The sequence below is a fragment of the Hemicordylus capensis genome, chromosome 7 (genome assembly GCF_027244095.1).
Source record: "Hemicordylus capensis ecotype Gifberg chromosome 7, rHemCap1.1.pri, whole genome shotgun sequence".
Classification (NCBI taxonomy): domain Eukaryota; kingdom Metazoa; phylum Chordata; class Lepidosauria; order Squamata; family Cordylidae; genus Hemicordylus; species Hemicordylus capensis.
The window spans coordinates 617,553-643,418 of record NC_069663.1 but is presented as its reverse complement, the minus strand read 5'-3'; the positions used below and the strand labels follow the sequence as shown (position 1 = coordinate 643,418).

The 25,866-nt window shown below is 47.5% G+C and overlaps 1 protein-coding gene across 6 annotated transcripts in view; it reads left to right on the top strand.

Moving 5' to 3' along the window:
• LOC128332711 (uncharacterized) overlaps nt 1–23,899 on the top strand; it is a 31,048-nt gene extending 7,149 nt beyond the window's left edge. Inside the window, exons 1-11 of one of the 6 annotated variants that reach the window (XM_053267336.1) lie at nt 5,331–5,762; nt 9,275–9,355; nt 9,864–10,089; nt 18,994–19,172; nt 19,364–19,401; nt 19,939–20,018; nt 20,366–20,456; nt 20,594–20,677; nt 21,340–21,444; nt 21,807–21,879; nt 22,258–23,896. In XM_053267336.1, the coding sequence (XP_053123311.1) occupies nt 10,043–10,089; nt 18,994–19,172; nt 19,364–19,401; nt 19,939–20,018; nt 20,366–20,456; nt 20,594–20,677; nt 21,340–21,444; nt 21,807–21,879; nt 22,258–22,346 (786 nt within the window). In that variant the 5' untranslated portion in view covers nt 5,331–5,762; nt 9,275–9,355; nt 9,864–10,042 and the 3' untranslated portion in view covers nt 22,347–23,896. Of the gene's footprint in view, nt 1–5,330; nt 5,763–9,268; nt 9,356–9,863; nt 10,090–10,337; nt 10,372–10,651; nt 10,840–18,993; nt 19,173–19,363; nt 19,402–19,938; nt 20,019–20,365; nt 20,457–20,593; nt 20,678–21,339; nt 21,445–21,806; nt 21,880–22,257 lie in introns of those variants that run through there. The other 5 variants (XM_053267334.1, XR_008310726.1, XM_053267333.1 and 2 more) reach the window with 5 other exon arrangements.
• Nucleotides 23,900–25,866: the final 1,967 nt, after the last annotated feature.

Genomic DNA, 25,866 nt, shown 5'->3' with positions numbered 1-25,866 from the left:
AGTGCTCCCGAGTTTGTGCTCTTTTCACCATCCATTCCAGTCATGCTCAAATACCAAGAATGACCAGTGTTATTTTCTTCAAGTCCCTCATATGGCCATCCTGCCCATCTGAAGGGGGAAGCTGCAGGGAGCACGGAGAGGCCAGGAACTCTTTCTCCTGTTCTGTACGGGTGGCTCCACTTTGTGCTTTCTCGCTGGAAAAGGTCCTGGAGGAGGGAGGGGGCTGGCGGAGCTCTGAGCCATCCATGGGGGGGCTGGTGCTCCATGAAGACCTTGTGAAGGTGTGCTGGGCCAGTTCATTCATGCCCACATGGGTCAGCTCAAAGGGGCCAGGACAGTGTTGCTTCCTAAATGTCTCCACCTGGACCCAAATCAAACCCCTCTGGGTCTCCCCCCCCCATAAACTGAACCTATTTGGGGCAGGGCGGTGGACACTCACTCTGGACTCCTTGCCCGAGGCCATTTTCTGCACTCCCTCACGGCCAAAATTGGACGGAAATTGTTTGTGAGCAGCAGGAGATGCCAGAAAGTCTTCCTTTCAACGGTCGAGTCCAGAGAGTTTGAAGGCAACAGTGGAACCTCCAGCCCCATCAGGATCTGTTGCGACCGGTAAACACACCCAGCTGGGGACTTCCCCCTCCAGCAACCGCCATGTTTGAATGTACACAAGGATGTTGGAACTCCCAGGCCCAGTGGTGGGCAGGAGGAACCAGTAGGCTGGGTTGCCAACTATTTGCCTGGTCCTGCTCCTGTGACTTCAGCAGACGCCTGACATGCAGATCTTAAGCTGGTGAAGCAGTTTCCCATTTCTTTAGGCTAGGAATGCCTTCACCTGCTCAATCTGCTCAAGCTTTTGCTCAAAGCAGAGGAGCCAGGCTACATCAAGAGGGGGCAATTCTTATTCTCCACATAAATGCCACTTGGCAGATCCTGCCATTTCTATCTTCCCTCCACCCCCCACCCCACCTCAACATTTCATTTCTTTTAGCCAAGAAAGACCAGTGTTGTTTTCTTCCCTCCCTAATATGGCCATCCTGCCCCTCTGAAGGGGGGAACTGCAGAGAGCTAAGAGAGGCCAGGAACCCCTTCCCTTCCACTGTGCAGGTGGCTCCACTCTGCACGTTTCTCGCTGGATGAGGTCCTGGAGGAGGGAGGATGCTGATGGAGCTCTGAGCCATCCATGGAGGGCTGCTGCTCCATGAGGACCCCGTGAAGCTGCACTGGGCCACTCCCTTCCTGCCCTACAAGGTCAGCCCAGAGGGGCCAGGACAGTGTCGCTTCCTAAATGTCTCCACCTGGACCCAAATCCAACCCCTGGGGGTCTCCCCCGCCCAAAAAACATTGAAACTATTTGGGGCAGGGCGGTGGACACTCACTCTGTACTCCTTGCCTGAGGCCATGTTCTGCGCTCCCTTCACGATCCAAATTGGACGGAAATTTGCTATTAGCAGCAGGAGAGGCCAGAAAGTCTTCCTGCCAACGGTCGAGTCCAGAGAGACTGAAGGCAGCAGCGGAACCTCCAGCACCATCAGGATCCGTCGCGACCGGTAAACACTCCCGGCTTGGACCCCCCCCCCAGCAACCGCCATGTTTGAATGTACACAAGGATGGCGGAACTCCCATGCCCAATGCTGGGCACGAGGCACCAGCAGGCAGGGTTGCCAACTCTCTCCCTGCTCCTGCTCTTATGCTTTTAGAGGAAACCTGGCATATTCAAATTAAACCGATGAAGATTTCCCCATCTCTTCATTTTCATTGCAGCAAAAGCTTCATCTGCTTAATTTTGGACTGCCAAGCTCTTTTTCAAGGCACAGGAGCCAGGCTAGCAAAAAGGTTGGCAACCCTGCAGGATAAAGACTGAAGTCCATCCCTGATCACACATGGAAGGGGACAACAGTGATGTGAATTCGGTTCGTCCCTGGGTCCGCCTTTTAGCCAATCAAACAGACACAGTGGGAATCTCTTTTGAGGCGTTTATTGCAGATTAGCAGTGGGCTTTGGCTCTGCACTGAATACAAATTGGTTATAGGTGCATCTTACATTTATACAAACAATCTGAATGATGCTGACACCCTAGACATAGTATACGTGGCAATAAAATGGTGGGCTAAGTATCTAGTACGCATGCGAATGATTCATTGTTCATCTGGTGATTACTCCTTATTTGGTTACATCCTGTTTTCTTAATTGTCAGCAAAGAACAGTGAGAATCCTGTGAGAACCAAGTTTCCTCAGATACAATTTAGTGGAGAGAGATAACGACGTTGATCATGAGAGGCCGTGATGACCCTGATCTGGGCTGGGGTTACTTTAAGTCAGACTGAGGTTTTCTAAGTAAAATGGAGTTACTTTGGTTTTCTAAAAGACATCAATTCCCCCCTGAAACACTGGATCATCCTGAACCTTCAGGATATATGGGCTTGTAAAGGTACAGTTGTATGTATGGGTCTTACATTATGGCAAGGTTGAAAGGTTCTCATAAACATTTGGATTCAAGCTAGAATGCATTATAAGCAGCAACATGTGATTATCAATAAAAGGGAAATACATACTATAATTAGAATTATCTTCTTTGCCCATAAATCAATAGGCTCTCCATATTAGTTAAATGAAAGTCCTAACTGTTTGGAAATATTAATAATAGCTCTTTCTAACACATCAACTTTTAATCTTGGAAATATAGTTCTGTGTTTTGTGTAGCTAAAGGATTTGGGACATATAGGTGCTGAATGGGCTGTACATATGGCAATAAAACTAGATACATTGCATATAATATCCTAGAGCTACAAACATAATTAGTATAATTCTGATTTGATATAGATAAAAAGTTTTACACATAGAAGCAAGGTGTACATATAAAGATCATACAACTTATAGCAAGCAACATTGTTTTAACCCATCTTTATCCCAAATAAGGTATCAATAACAGTCTTGCATTGTGGAACCAGGTGCTTCTAGTGATTAATGGATTATCAGCTTGTGGAAAGCGATAGCAATGACAAGTCACGTACAATCACATTGCTTAAATACAAGTGTCTATAAAATTAGCAGGTCAAGCTTGGGCTAGCTTAATGTCTTAGAGCACAAACTTGGGGATAGGTGCAGACTTGCAGGTAAATGCTCTGGGAAATGACCGGAGAGCAAGCATGTGAGGTCCATGTCCTTACAGCACAGGAGATAGCAAGGTTTTCAACATAATGATAGCACATAGTCACTACAAGAAAGTAATATAAGAAAGTGGTGTAAATCATCAACTCCCACCACTCTTAGTGTCCTCTAGAGTCTGTCATGGCCAAAAAGGAAGCCATGGAGAGCTTTAGAATTAAAATTAAAAAAACCCTAAGAGTCCTTGGTAAAAAAAATATTTTAGTCCTTCAGTTGAGAACCAAATGCTCTTGTACAACGTTGCAGGATTTTGGCTATCCTGGATGTTCTCTGATCCGTGTTGTTTTGGCTTGTTTGGCTAGTGTCCATAGACAAGCTCGAATGTTCATGTGTTTGGGAGCCTTGATCCCCCCCCCCCGTGGGCAATCTGAAATAGTCTCTTTGGCAGAATTTGAAATAGTGTCTTTGGCAAGGTATCTTACCCAGGTAGGATGGTTCCAGGGCTTTACAGCTTGGGGAGATGCTGTTGCATGTATGACTCCAGAGAAAAGTGACAGTCTTCAGGCATTTGTTGTCTATCCCTCTCCTATAGCACTTAGGAGCAGGAAGATGAACTTTGCATTAGGCCCTCTTCTTCGAACACAGGACAGGGTAGCAGATGGACGTTCTGTCACCATTGGGTTGGATTGGAAATGCAGATAGGGACTGCCCCCGGGTAGCTGCTGCTGCTGATGGTTAGCTTTCCTGGGTCAGTGTTGATGTCCTCTGGAGACTCCCTTGGGATCACATTCTGGCGATGGATCCAGGTATTCCTTCAATCTGGAGAGGACCAATCCTTCTTGGAAAGACAATTCAAGGCACTGCTGGTTGCAAACCTGTTTACTTGAGAGAAAGACAGGCAAGTGAGTTGCCAATTCCCTCCCCCCCCCCATGTAAGGACAGCATCCTGAGACGCTGTCTGGGTGCCAACCATCAGCCAACCATCTGGGTGCCATCCATCAGCACAAAAGGAAAAGTCAAGTTTTCAAGGCAAATAATACAAAGGATGGATAAAACCTGAGGCTATTTTCAATTTGGTCTTTGGGCATTTTTTCTTTTGTTCCTATGTTCATGGAGCCGCTCTGGGAAGAGCATCTGAAGGTTCCAAGTTCCCTCCTTGGCTTCCCCAAGATAGGGCTGAGAGAGATTCCTGTCTGCAGCCCTGGAGAAGCCACTGCCAGCCTGTAAAGACAATACTGAGCTAGATAGATCAGTGGTCTGACTCAGTATATGGCAGATTCCTAGGTTCCTAGGTTCAAATGATCTGGCTGCTCACAGTTACAGTGGCAATTTTCTGCACAATGAAACACCGTCCCCATGATGGCCAGCACTTCTGTGATCAGCAGCATGTATGACCCCCTGAATATAAATATTTGTAGTAGTTGTAGTAGCAGCAGCAGCAGTATAGTATATAAATGTGCTTAAATAAATAAATAAATAGGTATGTAATATTTCTATTAAACATATGAAAATAACAAAATATGAAATATGAGATAGATAGATAGATAGATAGATAGATAGATAGATAGAATTAGTTTGTGAGGAGATACAGTGATGAGGAAGCCACTTAATTGTGCAGCAGAGAAATGACTTGATTATCAAGCCAGAGGTTGGCGGTTCAAATCCCCGCAGGTATGTTTTCCCAATATAGGAAGATGCTGAAAGGCATCATCTCATGCTTCAGAGGAGGCAATGGTCAACCCTTCCTGTATTCTACCCAAGACAACCACAGGGCTCTGTGGTCACCGGGAGTCAAAACCGACTTCATGGCACACTTTGCCTTTACAGTGATGAGGACAAGTTTCCAGAGGATAGACAGCAGGGGTGTGAGAACTAGCTGGGTTCAAGCCGGTTTGGCTTGACAGGTCCAGGGTCAAACTTGGCTGGTCTTGTGTGTTCAAATGGGCACAAAATGGCCAGGATGGTTCCACTCAAATCCAGTTCAAATTTGAACCAAGCCTGCATAACTCCTTTTGTGTACATCCCTAGTAGAAAGTTTGAAAACAAGTAAGCTAAACCAAAATAATCTCAAAAACATGTCATGATGTGCAGCGGCCCTCTCCACCCCCAACACAGGACCTCCAGTGACTGTTGCTGGTGTCTATCTTAGGTTTCTTTTTAGATTGTGAGCCCTCTAGGGACAGGGATCCATCTTATTTATTTGTTATTTCTCTGTGTAAAGCTGGACTTGGAAGAAGCAAGATAGAAAAAGTATTGACGCTGCTGGAGAAGACTTTGCTGCTGGAGAAGACTTTTGAAGATACCATGGACAGCCAGGAAAACAAACAAATGGATTATAGAACAAATCAATCCAAAATTTTCACTCAAGGCAGAAATGACCAGGCTTCAACTATCATACTTGGGACCCAGCTCCCTTGAGAAGTCTATAATGCTGGGAAAAGTTGAAGGACAGAGAAAACGAGGAGGACCAGCAGCAAAGTGGATGGACTCAATTACGGCTGCAATGAACGCACCACTGAATGACATTAAAGGCCAGGTTGAAGACAGATCATCTTGGAGAGAATCCATCTATGTGGTCGCTAAGAGTTGACACCAACTTGACGGTACTTAGTCAATCAATCAAGAGAAAAATGACATTGAGGACAGATTATGGGGAGGTAAGGCATAGACAGGAGATGATTCAGCACTTGAATCAGATTCCCTCCTCCTAGTTCTTACGTGACTGTGTGAGAGTGAGAGCTGCATGTAGAGAGACTGCTCTGCCACTGCCATGTCTAGCTTGGCTCCAGTCAGACCATTGGTCCAGCTAGCCCAGAACTCCCTGCTCTGACAGGCAGCAGCTCTCCAAGATCCCAGGGGATGGGGCCGTAGCTCAGTGCTAGAGTATATGCAGAAGGTCCCAAGTTCTGGCCCTGGCAGCATCTCCAGAGAGAGCTGAGAAAGACTCCTGCCTGCAACCTTGAAATGTTTTAGCTGGATTTCACTGAGCAGAATGATTAACTGCACTTCACTGAGCAGATGTGAATGGGTAGAAGGCCAAAGTCTGTCATTCTCCTGGGACAATTAATTACCTGGGATTATCAGCAGGTAGCCATGCCCATGACATTTCTGGCTGATTCCGGCAGTTAAAGGCATGGGGAAAGGGAAGAACAAAGACTCATAAAGTCCCCATTCCTCCTGGTCACCTTGACCCTCTAGATTCTTTTTAACAAATACATGTCTGTGGATTTCAGCCTTTCGCCTTCCACCAAAGTCTAGGAAATGTTTTTTAAAAGAACACATTACATCATGAACACATTACAACTAAATCCAGTCCAGCTACATCCATGCAGTTTCCAGGCCTCCCGACTTTGTGATGTTTACCTCCTGGCAACTTTGAGCCGTGTTACTTCCTTAATTCGTTCTCTTGTGGCCGTTTCGAGGAACTGTGGGCGTCACTGGCCATCTAATTGCACTAACATTTCTCCCGGGGGAGGAACAGCGGAACAGGTGCTGGAGGCGAATGGTTTGGTCGAAACCAGACTCAGCTGGAAATCTTGGCATTTCCCTGGGCCTCTTTTGGCCTTGGGGGACTATTGATGGCTCTGCTGATATGCAAACGTCCGTCTACAGTTCCAGAAGTGAAACACGGCAGGGGGAGAGAGGAAAGTAGATCTGGTGGAGAACATGAAGAGATGTGCGTACTCCCATCAGTGGCGTAGACCCTGTTGCTGGCTGTACCGGTGACTGAGTACTCCCATTGAAATGAAGAGAACAAGTCAACTTGTCCCATTCATTTCCATAAGACTGCTTAGAGTCAGCCGCAGAGGGAGGCCAGCGGTGACCCAGGTGCTGCCCCCACCGTGGCCCCCTCCAGCCAAACCCCCTGCGTCTGATGTCAGATGCAGGCGTGTAGTTTTGCTCCCCAACAGGCCCACGTGGCCCTGTTTAGGAGCTCAGTTGGCCAGCGCTGCGTTCACCTTCAAAAGTCAGGGGGAGCTGCTCTGGCCGCACTGCAAAGGTAGTGCTGGCCAATTTCGCTCCCAAACGGGGCCACAGGGCCCCATTTGGGAGCAAAATCACACACACACCCGTATCAGACAACTTAATCTGGATTTAAGCCAGTCAGTGACTGGAGTAGCCCATCTCATAGCTGCTGCACTTAATTGTGTGTGTGTATACACATATATACACAAAAACACAAATTTAAGTGGTACAGAGACTATTGCAGTCACTGGTTCACATCCACACTAAGTTACTCATAAGCAGCCTGATTGAAATTCATGGGACAAGTGCAATTTTCTGAAGCCTGTCGCTTAGGCTGAGGAGGAGGGATACGCTGAGCTTCAGCACATGGCCAGCTAATCAGCAGCGGAGGGGGAGGGTCTTCACGCTGCTCCCTCCCCTTCTGCAGCAGACACAGCACTGAGGACACATCAGCTTCAAGCCGGCAATCCTGAGAAGGGGAACAAAGAGCACAGCTGCAGTGTGGGGGCAGGAGGGTTCTGAGCCCCCCCTCGATATTATTTATTTATTTATTTACATAGACAGGTGTTATTGACTGGTTTGTTTTATCCAGACATCGAGTCCTTCCCAAGGACCTGCGATGGCTGAATTTTATTGTCAATGTTGTTGCTGTAGTTATAGCTATCGGCGCAGAATATAGGCTGTTCCCAGTAAAGTTGCTTTTTGTAATTGGCTGATGGTGATTTCTGTGGCCCCTATGGTGTTGAGGTGCTCTTCAAAGTCTTTTAGAACTGCACCCAGGGCGCCAATGACTACTGGGATTATTTAGGTCTTTTTCTGCCACAGCCTTTCAATTTCAGTTTGTAGATCTTTGTATTTTATTATTTTTTCTATTTCTTTTTCTTCTATTCTGCTATCCCCTGGTATGGCTATGTCGATTATTTTGACTTGTTTTTCTTTCTTCTCGACTACAGTTATATCTGTTGTATTGTGTGGCAGATGTTTGTCTGTTTGTAGTCAGAAGTCCCATAATATTTTTGCATCTTCATTTTCTTCAACTTTTTCAATTTGATGGTCCCACCAATGTTTGGCTACAGGTAGCTTGTATTTTTTGCAGATGTTCCAGTGTATCATCCCTGCTACCTTGTCATGCCTTTGTTTGTAGTCAGTCTGTGCAATCTTTTTACAAAAACAACAACAACAACAACTATTATTATTATTATTATTATTATTATTATTATTATTATTTGCATTTATATCCCGCTCTTCCTCCAAGGAGTCCAAAGCAGTGTACTACATACACAAGTTTCTCTTCACAACATCCCTGTGAAGTAGGTTAGGCTGAAGGAGAAGCGACTGGCCCAGAGTCACCCAGCTAGTATCATGGCTGAATGGGGATTTGAACTCGAGTCTCCCTGGTCCTAGTCCAGCACTCTAACCACTACACCACGCTGGCTCTTCTGATAGCCTTTGAAGTACCCCTAGGGGTACTTGAACCCCTGTTGGGAACCCCAATCTATCTCAATATTGTCTGTTCTGTCTGGCAGTGGCACTCCAGAGTTTCAGGCAAGAGTTTCCCCCAGCTCTCCCTGTAGATGCCAGGGACTGAACCTGGGACCTTCAGCATCTTTAATCAGATACTCTACCACTGAAATACAGCCCCATCCCTAACACAGTCCAAGGGACAATAAAATGCTCCTTTAGGGAATAATGTTTGAAAACTGCATGCAGAAGGTTCCACATTCCCTCCCTGGCAGCATCTCCAAGACAGGACAAGATTATTATCATTATTTTTTTAGGACAAGATTTTAGGGCTGAGAGAAACCCTTGCCTGAAACCTTGGAAAAGCTGCTGCCAGTCTGTGTAGACAATACTGAGCTAGATGGACCAAGGGCCTGACTCAATATAGAGCAGCTTCCGATGTTCCTAAGTTCCTATATTCACAGTCAAGTCCTAAGTGTTTTGAAATGGAGGGAGAAAATGTTTAAAACTGAAAACCTGGACATTTTTGATGAAACTGTGAGTCTGGATTTGCTTAAAATGGCAAGAGGGTGGTGGACAGTAGGAAGGCAGGAAGGCAGTCTAAATAAATATCATATGATTTGTCTTACACATAGTCTTACACAATGCTTGCTTGTGGTAAAACTTGTTTTTGTTTTTAAAAAAGCATGTGGTTTCTGCATAGAATAATCATGTCTGAGCTTTTCTCCCCCCCCAGAACGAGAACATTGAGGCGCTCCAGAGGATGATCAGGGCTTTGCTGGAGGAGGCCCCCTCTGTCTGGAACTTAATCAGCATCTTGAAGGTAAGAGCAATGAAAGCCCCATTCAAACAGTTGGTAGTACATGTGTGCAGGTGTCTGAACATTGGTATGTGATTCTGTGTGCATGACTGTAGTTGCTTCGTTTTAAAAGTGAACCTGGGCACGGGCCCCTCACAGGCCTGGTCCAGCTAGGAAGTGTCATGCAGTGCCTGAAAACAGGACTGCCTAATGGTTACATGGTTTCCATTCACCCCTGAGCTCGTTCATGGTTCTTCTCTGCAACTTTGCCAGCTCTAACATAATCTGGCTGAGCTGGGCTGACCAGAACTGCACCCCATATGTCAAAGGTCTCTGCCCCAAAGCGTTGGGGCAGCTGTCTCGACCCAATGCCTCAGCCAGAAGGAGGACGGTGCACCACCTGGAAGCCTATTGGGCTACCTGTCTTGCTGCCCTCCTTCTGTTCTGCACTCCTTCACTGCCCCATTGGCCCCTTCTCCTGCCAATGTCTGCTTAAGGGTCGCTTTCTCACTTTCTCCCTGCTCTCTTCTAGGCTGCGAAGAGTCTGCCGTTGCTGCAGGCGGCTGTTTAAGACCTCCCCAACCAGTGACTCCGCCAAGGGCAAGCCCCCCAGAGGGAGGTTCTTTAAACGGAAACACCGCGTTGAGCCTACTCCAGCACCACCTCCAACTCCCACAGGGGGCTCCCCGGCAGTATCCAGAGTCACCATCGATGAGGAGGTGCCCCAGGTTGGGACTGGGGCTGACTCTTTGGGGAAGGTGAGAGAGCTAGTGCTTGGGAACCTGGCAGACTTGTGGGTCCGAATGAAAAGGCCTTTGGTGAGCAGTCGCTTCCCTTTGGGAGATGCTAATCTCTCATTATTCATATAGGCTGGCTGACTTGGGCTGTAACCGAGAACTGGTAGCCCGCCTTAATTCCAAGAAAAGGAATCCCCGTTTTTAAATTCCAAATGGGAATCAAACTCCTTAAACCCACCCACCCCCGACTCTTCTTCCCTTCCAGATCTGACAACTGGAGTGGAGAAAATGGAAAGAGCTGAGGTAGGGATCCATTCAGAAAAGGGCCTTCCTCCCTAGAGCCCAGGACATTTCTCTGAGAGGCATTTGCCCCATACGGGATCTGGAAGCACCCACTCTCTGCTCTGATCCCTTTCCCACGTCTGCATTCTCCCTGAGAGGCAGAAGCCGAATATTCCATGGAGGGGGTGGGGTCCCCAGAAAGGACCTGAGAGCAGCCCACCAAGTAAGGGTGCCCGCTAAATTTCCAGGAAGGCACGGAGAGTCCTTCCATCACTAACAGCTCAATGCTTCTAATATTCAGGTCATCCTCTGCTGGGCTGAATTCTTGACGTCCGTTATTGACGGTATTAAGGATGCCAAGTCCTGTGAAAGTGAGATGCTGTCGTATGAAAAAGACAAGGCTGTGGACGCCGTACTGGAGAGTGAGATGTGGCAGAGAATGGAAGAGGATGACCAAGCGCAGGCTCAGTCAAAACCTGACTGCCAAAAGTGTGTGTTTGAGGCTGGTGCTATTCCAATGAAGTCCATGGGTACTGACCAACTCTCTTCTGCTCTTTGATCTCTGCCAGGAAATTATGGAGGACTGTCTGTGGCAGGACTCCCAAGTGGGCACGTCTCAAACTCTCAACCCCTCTCACAGGGGTAAAAATGGTTCTTGCAGGCAAAGATCTTGCAGCAAAACTGTGAGTTCTGGAAGCCATGCTTGCCTTCTGCTTGGGGAACCCCAAGGCAAAAAGTAACACATTAGACCCTCCTCCATTTGTTCAATATGTAGAAGTCCCTCCTTACCTAAATCAATTAACATCAGAATATTACGTCTCTTCTCTTCTCTTCTCTTCTCTTCTCTTCTCTTCTCTTCTCTTCTCTTCTCTTCTCTTCTCTTCAGATGGCCTTGTCTTCGAGGACTTCCATGAAAAGGAGGAGTTTGTCTGATCGCCCATTTGCTTCCTTTTCTTTTTAATGCTCCTAAAGCTAGGAGAATAGCTGCCTGGAAGTATTATATGTTTTTAAGAATACATATCATACCATATCATATCATATTACATGATTGATTTTAACAATGACTTTGAAATGGTTCTGTATTGTATTTTGTATTTCCTTCACCCCTCCCCCCTTTTTGATCTGTTACGATTTAATTTTTTCTTTGTTTTATCTTAATAAGTACAGTTTATTGTTCTTATTCTTATTTGCATTCTTATTCTTACTATTAGTGAAACTGCTATATATCTTGAATTTCTGCCCAGACATTTATGAAGTGACATAACAGCTGGGGGAAGCACCGTGCCTTGCAGAGGTGCACCAGGCAGAAATTCATCTGGGGCATCTCTAGGAAGTGGATTGGGGAAGCTGCAATTCTGGAATGTCTGCCTAGACACATCCCTCCCCAGCCCAATGTCCAGCTGAGAGATCAAGGCAAAGTGTGGCTGCATGGAGCCTCTTTTGGAAAGCCACCATACGCTCCCAGACTGTATAAAGTCTTGACAGCTTCTATGGTGCGGAATTTAACATGGCCACCTTGGCTTGGAATTTCCGTGCTTTTTAGAGTAGAACTGGAAATGGAAAGCATCTCAACTCTCATCTGAAAGAAGAGGTTTTTGGATGACTGGAGAACATTGAAGCCATATTGAGTTGCTGTATCTAAACCTTTTCTGATCAGATCAGCTTAAAGTTAAAAGACGAGGCCACCTGAAAAGATGACACTACTTCCAAATGACAGTCAGGAGAGCGCTGAGGACTAATGTAGAGAACGAAGAAGGACCTCGTTTGGGGCCTTCTTATGTGGACCAGCTCAGTCTTTCTCCTATTCCAGCTGGACGACCACAAACATGATTAATCTCCCCAAAGGGAAGAACTTTCACAGCTCTTCCTTTTTAATGAAACTCTGACCTTCAGCATCATTGATCTCAACTAGAAATTAAAATGTCTTACTCCCTGAAGCGTATCACACCATCCATAGATGGCAGAAGTAAGATTAAAGTAGCAATCCTAAACATAGCTGCTTGGAAGTAAATCCCTTTGAAATCAATAGGGCTTACGTTGAATAAGCATACTTCAGTTCAGGGCTGTAAGATCCGAAACATTCCAATTCACAGACTAGCCCAGTGGAGCAGAACTTCTCAATGATTCTATTGACAGGCTTTTGATCTTGCTTGATTTTGGGCTGTGTTGCGTGGAATCCGATGGAATCATTTGGAAGTCTTGTATATTATTGCATAAGTCTATATACACTGACGTAATGAGGAGGTTTGGAGAGAAGAGGTTGCAGAGGAGCTCTGTACTGACAGCAGTGCTGGATGATAGTCTTGACATAGCATCTTTTATTGTACACACCATTTTCTTTGTGGGATTAATCTGCACATAACTGGGTGAGTCATGATAGCTGCTGTTTCACCAGTGGGCAGGCAGGATCACAGTGTGACTTGCTCAAGACCACCTATGAGTTTGTGGCTGAGCACAGATGTCAGCCGGGGTCCAGATCAAGACTGCTGTCCCACCCCACCCCACCCCCATTACATTTATACCCCACTCTTCCTCCCTGAGGGTAGAGTTCTCCATGTTATCCTTGCAACAGCCTTCTGAGGTAGGCTAGGCGGAGAATAGTGACTGGCCCACGGCCACCCAGTGTGTTTCATGGCTGAAAGAGAATCTGAACCCAGGAGAGGTGGCTCAGTCATGCATTATGAGAGGCTGTCTCCACAGGAGCACCAATGGCCATAGGGATGGATTTGGGGCTTGATCCTGCTCTCAGTTTACAATCCTGCTGGAGGCTCAGCACTTGATTAGACAAGAGGACATCTGGAATTTGGTGATGCGAGCACCAAGCCCTCTTTCTTTCATGCCGAGACATTGAACAGCTGGCACCAGACCTTTATGACCAATTCAGGTTTTCTGTTAGGCGACTCCAGAACAGCATTCCTTCCGTGACTGGCACTAGCTTCTCCCTTGTGCTTCTTTTTAGATTGCGAGCTCTTTGGGGGGACAGGGGGCCACTTTCTTCTCCTTTTTGTATGTAAACCACTTTGAGAACAGTTGCGTTGAAACATGAGATATAAATAAGATAAGTAGTTGTTTGCTTCGGTATTCCATTTCTCAACATCCTTCCTTCACAGAGGGGGAAAGTGCCAGTTGGACTTCCAAGGAGACCCTGACCTGGATGAAGCTGGCTCACTTTTGAACAATATCGTGGCTTGAGTTGCCCTCCGAACAACTTGAGTTGCCCCCCGTAACGTCACGGGCTTGCGACGATCTCTAAACTGCACAGGCGTGCAGTTCATTTGCTTCAAGCCACCATCCCTCCCCCCTCGCTGCCACCCCTCAGCCACCATTAGAGTCTTTGGTTTGGTTTTTTAATGGAACTTTGGTGGGGTGGGCCCCCCAAAGGAAGTTTTGGGGAGCCTCGCATGGGGGTGGGGGCTCATGGCTGGGCGGTCCGGATGCCCAAATTACCTTGGTGTATCCCTAGGAGGATCTGCTCTGCTGCTAACACCAGACATGGATCTCCTGACCAATGACCCGTTTAACTACTGCCACCAAGTAGACTTGTGTGTTCTAGACTGAATCTACCACAATGGCCTTCCAACCTTCCGTTGCAAAAGCAAACTTCTTTCAAGGTAGTAAAGCCTATAGGCGTGGGGTGGAGTCCACAGAAGCTAGAATTTTCCTTTCGCTATTACAAGAAATCTGACTTTGTGATTAGTTCACTTCAAGGTTGTTTCACACGTTCAGTACAAAACAACAACAACAACAACAGTAACTAACAGAGCAAAAGGAACAGACAAAATGTGATCAAAAACGCATCCAAGATAGATACGTAGATCTCTGTCTTAACATGTGGTTATGAAATGTCTTGGTTTGATGTCCGGTCACAACATAGCTATGCATCTTATTGATCTTATTAGCAAAGCGCCAAAAGGAAGCTACCCACACCAGTTACGGAGTAGAGTGCAGAGTTGAGTTGTTGCCATTATGTGAAGAACACACATGGAGATTGTTGTACAATCTAAACGAAAACGATGTATTGGTGAAGTACATTTAGAGAGGAAAAACCTAGTCCTATCTATCAGCTACATAATGAATAGGAAGGGAGGGAGAGATGTTTCCATCTACTCTCTCAGAGGAAAGGAAGAGGACTGACTCTTGACTGGGAATAGCTGAGGAGTCGAGGCAGGGGCCATAGAGGAGAGGCAAGCAGGGACAGGTAAGGAGACCCTCACTAACTACCTCTACGCCCAATACCCCAAGTGGTCATTAGGAGAGCTGGTGCAAAAGGTCGATGCACTGGAACTCCATCTCCAACTCTAAGAGTAGTAGCTTCTTTACAGTAAGTGCAATTTCTGACCTAATTCCAAAGGAGCATGGAAGTCTCTTGTGCAGAGTTCTCTCTCTCTCTCTCTCTCTCTCTCTCTCTCTCTCTCTCTCTCTCTCTCTCTCCATCATAGTTTACCCTGTAGCAGAGGCCTGTACAGAGCAAGCCAGGCTGCACATGGGATATCTCAAGCTCTTTGATGTGGCTTGTCATACACAGAAATCACGCTTGATGTGGAAGAGGGGAGTGGACTTCAATGTTCTATTCAAAGAGCTGCATCTGAGCTGGCACAATACAAGTGCCTGTTGCTATTCTCTTAGAATGAGCCAGCCCTATTGGTATCCCAGGTATATTTTGGTGTACTTAAGCTTTGCCCATATATGGCAAAGCTTTTCTGCAAGCAAATCAGAGTGTGAAAAGTCAGACCAGATATTGGTGGTCACCAGGGAGCTGCTGCTGAAAACAGCCTCCAAGGATCTGATCTCCATCTTGTTGCTAACACTTAGAAGCATTGTGTACATGTGACAATTGAACTGGGATTCTCCATGTCTCCTTCGAATGGGCTTGTGGAGATTGACAGTGTGGTTGCTGCATTGTAATTTCACCGAGTACACATGCGCAAACCCAGTGAAGGTCATTCACTTCAAGGAGGCTGTTGTTGGGCTTTGTGATTATTTAGCAAAGCACCAAGGAAGCTACCAGGCATTGGAGAAGATCCTTTATCTTTTGCTTCTGGTGGAGAAGGAATGCCCCTTCTGGTTGTGGTACAGATTCTTCGGGTTCACGGTCTGGCTCTTGCATCGTGAGACATCTTGCCTCTTTCACCTGGATCTCTGGCACAAGTTCTGGCACATCATCCCTAGTTGGCCCTTGTCTCTCATCAAAAGACACCACATTGCAGATCCTGACCTCTCCATTTGTAGGATCAAGGGTTCTCTATCCCTTTTGGCCATGCGGATATCTAACCAAGACTCCCAGTTCACAGTTGCGATTGAGTTGGGTTCTCCTGGCCTTTGGGACGTATGCATAAGCTCTCTATCCAAACATTTTGACATGCTTTAGAGAGGGTTTGTGCCCAAGCCATCGTTCAGATGGTGTCTTGTCTATTGCTTTGGCTGGCAATCCGAGTGGCAAGGACTTAGGAACACATGGGAAGCTGCCATCTTCTGAGTCAGACCATAGGTCCATCTAGCTCAGTATTGTCTGCACAGACTGGCAGCGGCCTCTCCAAGGTTGGGAGAAGGTTGGGGTCCACCGTGGTTGCATATGAATGGGAGGCTAGCACTGTAAGAGATTCCCCTTAGGGGATGGAACCGCTCTGGGAAGAACAGAAGGTTCCAAGTCCCCTCCCTGGCTTCTCCAAGATAGGACTGAGAGAGATTCCTGCCTGCAACCTTGGAGAAGTCCCTGCCAGTCTGTGTAGACAATACTGAGCTAGATGGACCAATGGTCTGACTCAGGAGATGGCAGCTTCCTATGGTTCTATGACATCAGAATGTATTAGCTCCAAAGGACACTGTGACTCTGTCTGTGCAGAAAAGCTGGCTCTCACCCCTTGATTCAGTAAGCAACACTGACCCCTTGTGGCAGCTTCTCTGCATGACTCCACTTTAAAGTCCTTCCTAATGCCATTTCCCCCAAGCTCATTTATCACATGGATTTGCCTATGTGCTAGTCTTTTCGGCCATATGGTCGAACAGTTCTTGTCTTTGCATGAGGCTGCAAGCCTGGCCTGTTCAGTTACACAGTCCAGTTGAAAAAGCACATCTTTATGCATATAGGCTATATATATTATGCATCAGGAAATCATCCTTCTTAGCTGATGTAGCAAACGTTGTCCTGCAAAGTCACTTTGCAACTTTGATTGACTCCATCTCCCACAGAGGTCAAGTTACTCTCCATATCAGGGACTAAGAGGGCATCTTGGATCAAAATCTTTTCCATTTCCCCATCCAATTGCTTACTAGACAGTTCAGCAGTTCCTCTCCTGGATGAAGAACTATTTTTCCCATCAGCAAACCAAACAGCAACTTTGTCATTTTTGTCTAAATCTATCAACAGTTGAGGGGAATTCAGGATGTTTGGGGTAGCGCCTGACTCAATAACAAAACGATTCCTCTCATTCCTGGTTGCTACAATGAAAGACTCTCTCTCACTCTCTCTCTCTCTCTCTCTCTCTCTCTCTCTGTTTCCCGTTCTTTCAATCCAACCTGCTGTTTGCTTCTCTGTCTGTGAGAAACGGGTATCCTCCTTTCTATTGTGTAGACAGACTGTCAGTCATCTCTGGAGCTATGCTGACCAGAAACAGACTTCCCCAAATCTTCAAAGGTCATCAGGCAATGGCTGTGCTGTTAACCATAATATCAGTTGTCAGCTCTACAGCCCTATGAAAGCAATGTAGCTGCAGCTTATAGCAGCGAGCAATGTTGGTATCCAAGCAGTTGTGGAAAGCTAAACAACACTTGAGATTGACCCTCATGGTTGCCCACTCGCCCTTTTTAGGACAGGGAACTCCCTCTACTTGTCAACCTGATGAGCTGGTGAGGACTCAGCCGTTAAGAGTTCAGAAAACTTTTGCTCTCCACCGGAAAGAGACATCCCACTTCTCAGAGAAGTTGAAGGTCACCCCTTCAAACCTGCACATACACTTCACTCAAGCCATTTCCTGACTTCTCTTCCTTGGGTGTGCACCCAAACGGACCAACTCCAGCATCCATGAACTCATTCTTCTACCTGAATATTGGACCCTCCAGGTATGACTGATGCATTGCCTCCAAGCAGGTTTTGAAGTATGACTCCAGAGGCAGCATGGAGAAGACAAGCGGCTGCCTCTCTGTGGTTGACTGCTGCACTATTACGTCAGTAGCCTCCTCCCTCCTTCACTTCCACTGGGTCTCCTCCTCTCCAAGCATGGGAAGGAGAGCCCTGCTGTTCCCCAAACAAGAGGGTCCAGAGGGAAGCCAGGCAGCTGTTCAGAGCTTCCTTCCACTTGGGGCATCAGCTCTTGGCTTTGAGACTCAGAGGGAGGGAGGGAGAATCCTGCTGCTGCCTCTTCCGCCACCCTCCGCTGAATAATGCCAAAGTCAGCGATGAAGAGGCAGAGTGGAGAAGGCTAAGCAGCCACCGACCTGCTCCACGCTGCCTCCTGGCAGGCAAGTGACAGCATCGCCACACTCTGGAAAGAGCAGAGAGCAGTGGCCAGAGGGCAGAGCCAGCAAAGTGATGTGTGTCCCCTCAGGTGAGAATCAGTGTCAGGATTGCGCTGAAGGAATGAGTCCCCGTGTCGTGCTGAAACAAGAGCACATCCCAGCAACCAAGGTGGCTCAAGGGATGAATGGCAGTGGGCGGAGGTGGAGGGGTCTGCTCTGAGGGGCCTGTGGTGGTTTTGCTTTCAACATGGTGGGGAAGAGAGTCCTCTGATTTCTCAGATCAACAGACATATGAGCAGGAAGGGTGAGGTTTGGAAGAACTTCTACTACTACTACTACTACTACTACTACTACTACTACTATTGATATACTGCTTTTCGACACAAGTTTCCAAAGCAGTTTAAGTGGAGTAAGAATCAAGGAATAAAGATGGCTCCCTGCCCCCAAAGGCTCACAATCTACCGAGAAACCTAAGTTTGACACCAGCAACCGCCACTGGAGGGTTACTGGGCAGGGGGTGGGTAGGGCCAACTGCTCCCCCGTGCGGCCTCTGTTCAATAAAGAGAATCAGCCCTTTGAAAAGGTGCCTCTTTGCCCGCTTGGCAGGGGATGCCTCCAAGTCCTGAAGCAACCACTAGAGGCAAGAGGACCAATGGCCATTGCTGAGGCTCATGACACATCCTCTTTTATGACACCTCCGGGGCTCAGCTGCTCTTTGTGGGTGAGTTAGGCGAGGAGGGAGGAGGCGAGGTGGAGAGGAGTTGGAGAGATAGCGAGGAAAGAGTGTATTAGAGAGTCCGTTTCTGTTTCTGTTTCTGTTGATCCATCTATTTATTCATCTATTTGTTTATTTATCCATTTATTTATTGATCTATTTATCCATTTATTTATCCATTCAGTGTTACAGTTAGTGTTAGTGTTTGTTATTTTGTTGCTTGTTGTTTGTTGTTTGTTTGGGGTGGTTTGGGGAGGGATCTAGGGGGGGAGGGAGGGACAGTCAGCTTTTAGTAAGAGGAGGGATAGTTATTCAGGGGGGAATAGTTAGACAGGGAGGGAAATGGGGGAGAAGATGAGGAAAGGCTTCTTTGCACGGTTAGTAGGATTGCATAACAGCTTTGCCTTGCTCCCTCTGTTCCCGGACAGGTCTGACTAGAGACCCATTCTCACCTTCTCTCTGCTCTCTTCTAGGTTGCGAAGAGTCTGCAGATGCTGCAGAAAGTTCTTTAAGACCTCCCCCAGCAGTGACTCCGAAAAGGGCAAGCCCCCCAGAGGGAGGTTCTGGCCACGAAGCAAGTGGGTTGAGCCGACTCCAGTGCCACCTCCAACTCCCTCAGGGGGCACCCCGGCAGTCTCGGGAGTCACCATCGGTGAGGAGGTGCCCCAGGCTCCTGGCGAATGGTTGGGACTGGGGCTGACTCTTTGGGGAGTGTGGGACAGCTGGTGCTTGGGAGCCCGGGAGCCAGCCTGAATGCCAACAAAGGGAATTCACCTTGCTTAATTCCTCATGGGAATTCAAGTCCTGAATCCCCCCTCCCTTCCCATTCTTCTTCCCTTCCAGGTTTGACAACTATCCAGGAGGAAGTGGACAGAGCTGAGGTAGGGAACCATTGAGGAGAGCGCCTTCCTCCACAGAGCTCAGGACATTCCTGTGAGAGGCATTTCTTCCATCCGGGATCTGGGAGCACCCACTCTCTGCTCGGATCCTTTTCCCAGTTCTGCACTCTCCCTGAGAAGCAACAGCTGCAGAATATTCCATGGAGCGGGTGGTGTCCCCAGAAAGGACTTGAGAGCAGCCCACCAAGTAAGGGTGCCCGCTCCATTTCCAGGAAGGCACGGAGAGTCCTTCCATCACTAACAGTTCAGTGCTTCTAATTTTCAGGTCATCTTCAGCTGGACCCAGTTCCTGTCCGCAGTAATAGAAGACGTCAAAGACATCAGGTCGCAGGGTGGTCAGCTTCTGACCTATGATAAGGATGAGGCTGTGGAAGCCGTACTGCTGAGTGAGATGTGGCATAGAATGGAAGGGAATGCCCAAGCGAGGGCTCAGTCCAAAGTGTGTGTTTGGGGATGGAGCTATAGCAAGGAAGTCCGTGGGTAGTGACCACCTCTCTTCTGCTCTTTGATCTCTGCCAGGAAATTATGGAGGATGTCAAAAAGCATCCGGACCCTGGGTTCCTGCTGCGGTTAAGCCTGGACGCCGTCACGGAACTCACGTATGCTTATAGCCCACGGGGATTAAATAGGAGGGGGCTGTGTCAGGAAAGGGCAGTGGCAAACCAGGCCAGATCTGTAACTGGATCTCCCCTTTCCCAAAAGATGGCCATTAATGTGAAGGTTTTTCTTTTAGAAAGAAATCTTCTTAAGTACTACGGCCTTTTGCGAACCAGGGCCTCCCCAGACGGGGACTGGTCATTTTTGGAAAAAAGAAGGGAAACCATCACAGACCTGTCGTCGTTTTTGACGCTTGCTGGGTTGCCATGTTCCTCTTCCCTAGAGGAGCTTCCATTGGCTGGATCACCAGCCCTCCTCACACTACGAAATCTCATCTGTCTCCCTCCAGCAAAATGAAGCCGCCTATGCCCTTCAATCTCAAGGCAGCAGTCCTCAATGTGGCGGTGTCCGGGCTGAACCAAGTGGACCCAGGGACCCAGGTAAATTCTTCTTGGGCTTTTTTCTCTTGCGAAGAAAACGTGATAGCACTGTCAGTACCAGTGATTTTTCAATGTTGTATTCTCAAGACCGGTTGTGTCTCCTACTCATGACTGATCTTCTCTTTCCCCCCTCGAAGGAGAACATGGCATCCTTTAAGAAGATGCTCAGGGGGCTGCTGGAGGAGGCCCCCTCTGTCTACAGCACCATTGGCATCTTGAAGGTAAGCGCAATGAAAGCCCTATTGGGACGTTAGGTAGTAGATGCGTGCAGGTGTCTGAACGCTGGTACGTGCGTGACTGTAGTTGCATTTCTTTTCAAAGTGAACCTGGGCACGGGCCCCTCACAGGCCTGGTACAGAGAGGGAGTGTCAAGCAGTGCCTCTATTCAACAGCATGTATGAATTGCAGTCCCTGTGCCCAGATCTGCCCCTGTGCACTCTCCACTCGTGGTCCGAGTGTGCAACATAAGGTGTGAATGGGGCTTCTGTCTTCATCCTCTCCCACATCCGAACGTGGTCTGACAGAAAGAGGCAGCAGACCCCATCCACTTGGTGTATTCAAGATACATCTAGGTCACTTCCTTATTAGAAGACAACTGGCTGAGAAGACAGAGAAAACCATCACTCTCATAAGCAACTTTCAGAAATATTGATCAACTTTAGAATTGACTTCTAGAATTCTGAATGACAATTCAGAAATATGTCAACTTTATTGCGGGGGGGGGATGTTTATATGGAATTTGATCCTCCTTAGACTCCTTTGGGACACAACCAAGGGATGTTCCTGTAGTGGAACAAATTCCGTCCGGGCTTAGCTCTCAGTAGCATGGCAAGGGATGATTTAGGCCAGTGCGATGACTCTGAGCTGCTGTTTCAACCCACAGGAGCTCCACAGGTATATTGAATCAGAGGAGCCCCGGCTGCAGGCTCTGGGCCGAGAAGCCTACGTCTACGTCCTGCAGCATGTGGCCAGACTGCCCAATGTGGAAGTAAGTACCCTGCTGTGGACATGGCTTGGCTCTGCTTCAGCATCCTCTGGGACCCCCTGTCAGCTTCCAGGTTCAGAAGAAGACCTCCCATTGGTCCCTGGTCACACGGGGGCAGCCTGGCAGCACACTTGCTGGAGAGGGGCTGTTTCCACTGCGGTTCACTGAGGAAGAGGAGGAACAGGACAGAGCTGTCACCCGCCCCCACCCCATGTCTCTTCTGGCTGCCCAGTGCCCAGAAGAGCCACACTCCATCTTTGGGAATCCTCAACTTTGTTCCCAACGGGATCATCTTCAATTCTTCACTGCTTTGGATATGGTGTCACACTGACATGAAAAAAACATGTCCGTCTTTATTTCTACAGCTGACCACACACAAGGCTCTCTTGCGCATTGAAGATGACTTGACTCATCATTTGATTCAAAGCACCATCAAAGGTAATGCCAATTTCCAGGGAAGTGGGGAGGGCAGAACTGTCTCCTTGGAATCCCAGAATGGGCCTGGGCGACAAAGGTCATCATTCGTCCAAGGAGCCCCAGTTTTGCTCTGACCTCTCTGTGGCAGGCCTCCCGAGTGGGCATGTTTCAAACTCCCAACCCCTCTCACATGGGCAAACACGGTTCTTCTAGGGAAAGTCCTTGCAGCTAAAGTGCGAGGTCTGGAAGCCATGCTTGTCTTCCGCTTTGGCAATCCCAGTGCAAAAAGTGACCCATTAGAACCTCCTCATTTATTCAACATGGACCTGTCCCTCCTTCACTCTTCTCTTAGCCAATTGAAAGAAGAAAACCCAATCTTTTCTCTTCTCTTCCCTTCAGATGATCTTGTCCTGGAGGACTTCAATGAGGAGGAGGAGTCTGCTAATTGTATGAGTATCAGAATGGAGCGGGTGGGAGTGGTTGAATAGCCATTTGAGCCGGAGACTCAATCTTTTGTCTTTTTGTTTGGTTTTCTAGGCTGAGAGAGAACAACTACTCCAACAATAATAGAACTTGGTTACCCAGTGGCAGTAGATTCAGGACAGACTGCTTTGCACAATGCATCTTTATGTTGCGGGATTCCCTTCGAGATGTCGGGAGTGCCACCGGCTTCGCTTAAGAATTATGCCAATTAATAGAAGATAGGTCTGTCGATAGACAGGTGAGCTCTGGGGAGCCCGGTGAAGGATTGCAGGTATCCCTCTGAGGGAATGGATGCTGAGGAAAAACAGAAGAAAGAACAGGGAAAGGCGGAGAGGACTTGCCCCAGCTTGTGGCCCATTTTATCCTCCGATGCCAATCTCTGGAAAAAAGATACTTTCCCCCTGCTTAGTTGCCTATGTGCCGTGAGCGTCTGGAGTTGCTTCTTGTGAATGGGTTGGTTGGTGGGTTGGGTATTTTTCGATCTCCCCTTTATGATACTAGTTGGAAAGAAAGTCACTTCTGCTGTATTAGATTGACTGGCCTGGATCATGTGACGTTCTTTCTTTCTTTCTTTCATGACAGGCTAGAACTACTGATGGATGGGCTAACAGTCCAAATTCCAAAACAGCCATCCCAGTTCCTAGAGGAAAGCTCGCTCTCTCTCTCTCTCTCTCTCTCTCTCTCTCTCTCTCTCTCTCTCTCTCTCTCTCATTTTATTGAATGTAAGTACAAATAGCTGGCTCTTTCTTTCAGGTTTGAGGTCATTCAGTAATAAGTCTTCCCCAATGCAAACTCTTTTGAGGGTTACAATTTTATGTTTTGTTTCCCCCCAGTGTTATAGTAGTGTTGCTTGTCAAAGTGAAAGTGGCTCTCATATGGAAACCCTGACACCTTCCGTGCACACGTAAGAACAGGATCACTGGTTCGTGTTCCCATATGGAAGTGTACACAAACATTGAATGCAGCTCTAAACCAGCCAGGATCCACCAAGCCAAGTGTCGTCATATACGTTGGCCCACCCGGCCTCAATGAACCTCCTGTCTTGGCTGCTGTCTTTGACTCAGCAGATCCCCATTTCTGTCATCCTGATTCCATCCCTTCGGTCTTGTGTTCCAGACAGCAATCGTGTGTAGGATCTGTAAAGCTTTTGCTCAAATTCCAAGCACAGTGGAATTTGAGTGGAATAATCTCACCTTACAGACACCCTTCAGGTTACTCCTGAAATGGGAAACATGTTCTTTGGCTCTAATTTCGTTTTCTGACATTAGAAACCAGATAGATCCAATTTGGAAGTATTTATTTTTTATAATTTATTCTATTTCTATACCGCCCTTCCAAAAATGGCTCAGGGAGGTTTAAACAGAGAAATAATAAATCAATAAGATGGATCCCTGTCCCCAAAGGGCTCGCAATCTAAGAAGAAACATAAGACAGACACCAGCAACTGTCACTGGAGATACTGTGCTGGGGGTGGATAGGGCCAGTTACTCTCCCCCGCTAAATAAAGAGAATCACCAAGTTAAAGGTACCTCTTTGCCAAGTTAGCAGGAGAAGCTATATTACTTCTAATGTGAAAAAGGTACATGATACAGAAACCCAATATTGATGCAAAGCAAAGAATTCATGGGATGACAAAATCGTTTTTATTATGAACATTTTGCCTTTCCATTATCAAAATGATGTGGTCGCTAAGAGTTGACACCGACTTGACAGCACTCCATCCATCAATCACATGCGTGCCACAAAGAAGCAGTTCTTTTCTGCCCGCATTGCTTCTGCAAGCTCACGTTCAGCAGAGTTGTCTCGGGTTGTGAAAGGGTTAGTACATGACCCTCCTCCCTTGAATGAGTATTTGGATCCATCAGTTACCCACTTTGACATTTTAAAGAGATGTTTGCAGATAAAAACTCTCTTCATCCAATGGAACAGACTCTACAGGTAGTGCAGAGCCTACTGTGGAGGTGTCCGGCAGCTCCTCTTGCACAGTTAAATTGGATCATTTTCCATTTGTGAGCACGGAGGATGTGGACAAGCTGCTTGGGAGACTTCACTTGACAACCTGTTTTCTTGATCCTTGCCCAACATGGCTTATACCATCTAGCAAGGAGGTGATCGGATTAGGTCTTGGAAGCATCATTAATGCTTCTCTGAGGAAGGGCAGGATGCCTCCTTGCCTCAGGAAGGCCATGATTACACCACTGTTGAAGAAACCTGCATTGGATCCCATTCTAGGCCTGTCTCCAACCTCCCATGGTAGGGCAAGGGGATTGAGAGGGTAGTGCCATCTCAGCTCCAGGAGTCTTGGAAGAAGGAGATGATCTGGGCCCATTTCAAAATGGCTTCCGGGTGGGCTGTGGGGTTGAGAAGGACTTGGTTGGCCTGTTGGGTGATCTCCAATTGGGAATTGACAGGGGGAGTGTGAGCCTGTGGATCCTTGTGGATGTCTCAGCCGATCCTTTTGATATCAGTGGATCATGGCACCTCCTGGAGCGCCTGAAGGGGTAGGGAGAGGGGTAGGGAGTGAGAGGCACCACTTTGCAGTGACTCCACTCCTACTTCTCATATAGGTCCCAGATGCTGTTGCTTGGAGATTGTTGCTCTTCCAAAGGAGAGCTATTGTATGGGGTTGCACAGGGCTCCATTCTATCTCCAATGCTTTTTAATATCTACATGGAACGGTGCGGGGAAATCGTCCGGGATTTGGAGCAGAGTGTTATCCATATACTGACACACAAACCTCTTTCTCCATCTCAACTTCATTAGGTAATGGCCTAACTTCCCGAAAGACTTACCTGGAGTCCGTGATGAGCCGGATGAGGGAGAACAAACTGAGGCTCAATCCAAGGAAGACAAAGGTACGCATGTTGGGAAGTTGGGACATAGGAAGTGGCTTAGATCTGCCTGTTTTGGATGGAGTTACACTCTCCCAGAAAGAGCCCGTATGTAGTCTGGGAGTACTTCTGGACCCAAGCCTCTTCCTGGTCTCTCAGGTTGAGGCAGTGGCCAGGAGGGCTTTCTATCAGCTTAGGCTGATACGCCAGCTACGTCCATTCCTGGAGATAGACCAGCTGGAAACAGTGGTGCATATGCTAGTGACATTCTGCACTAGTGCCATGCACTGTACTTTGGGCAGTTTTTGTCTGTAGTATGCTGAATGTATGTAGAATACAGCAGCCAGGCTGGTCTCTGGGGCTTGGGCCCAAGATATTAAAGGAAATGCTACCTTCTTCATGAACCCTGCTGCTGCCTATTCAGATCATCTGGGGAGGTTTGGTTGCAGTTGCCACTGGTTCAGCTGGTGCTGACCCAAAACCGAGCCTTTTCTAGGGTTCCCCAGGACTTTGGAATGTGCATCCTAACTAAATCAAGTGTTTCTATATTTCTTTCTATTCTCAGCATTTTTCACCAACTACGAATGAAAAGATTCCTCAGCCAATGCACACACTACACTGTGCTGCCAATAGAGTGTGGCTCGTGAAGCTCGTCACTCCCACCCTGATATCTCTACTGCCTAAAGTCCACAAA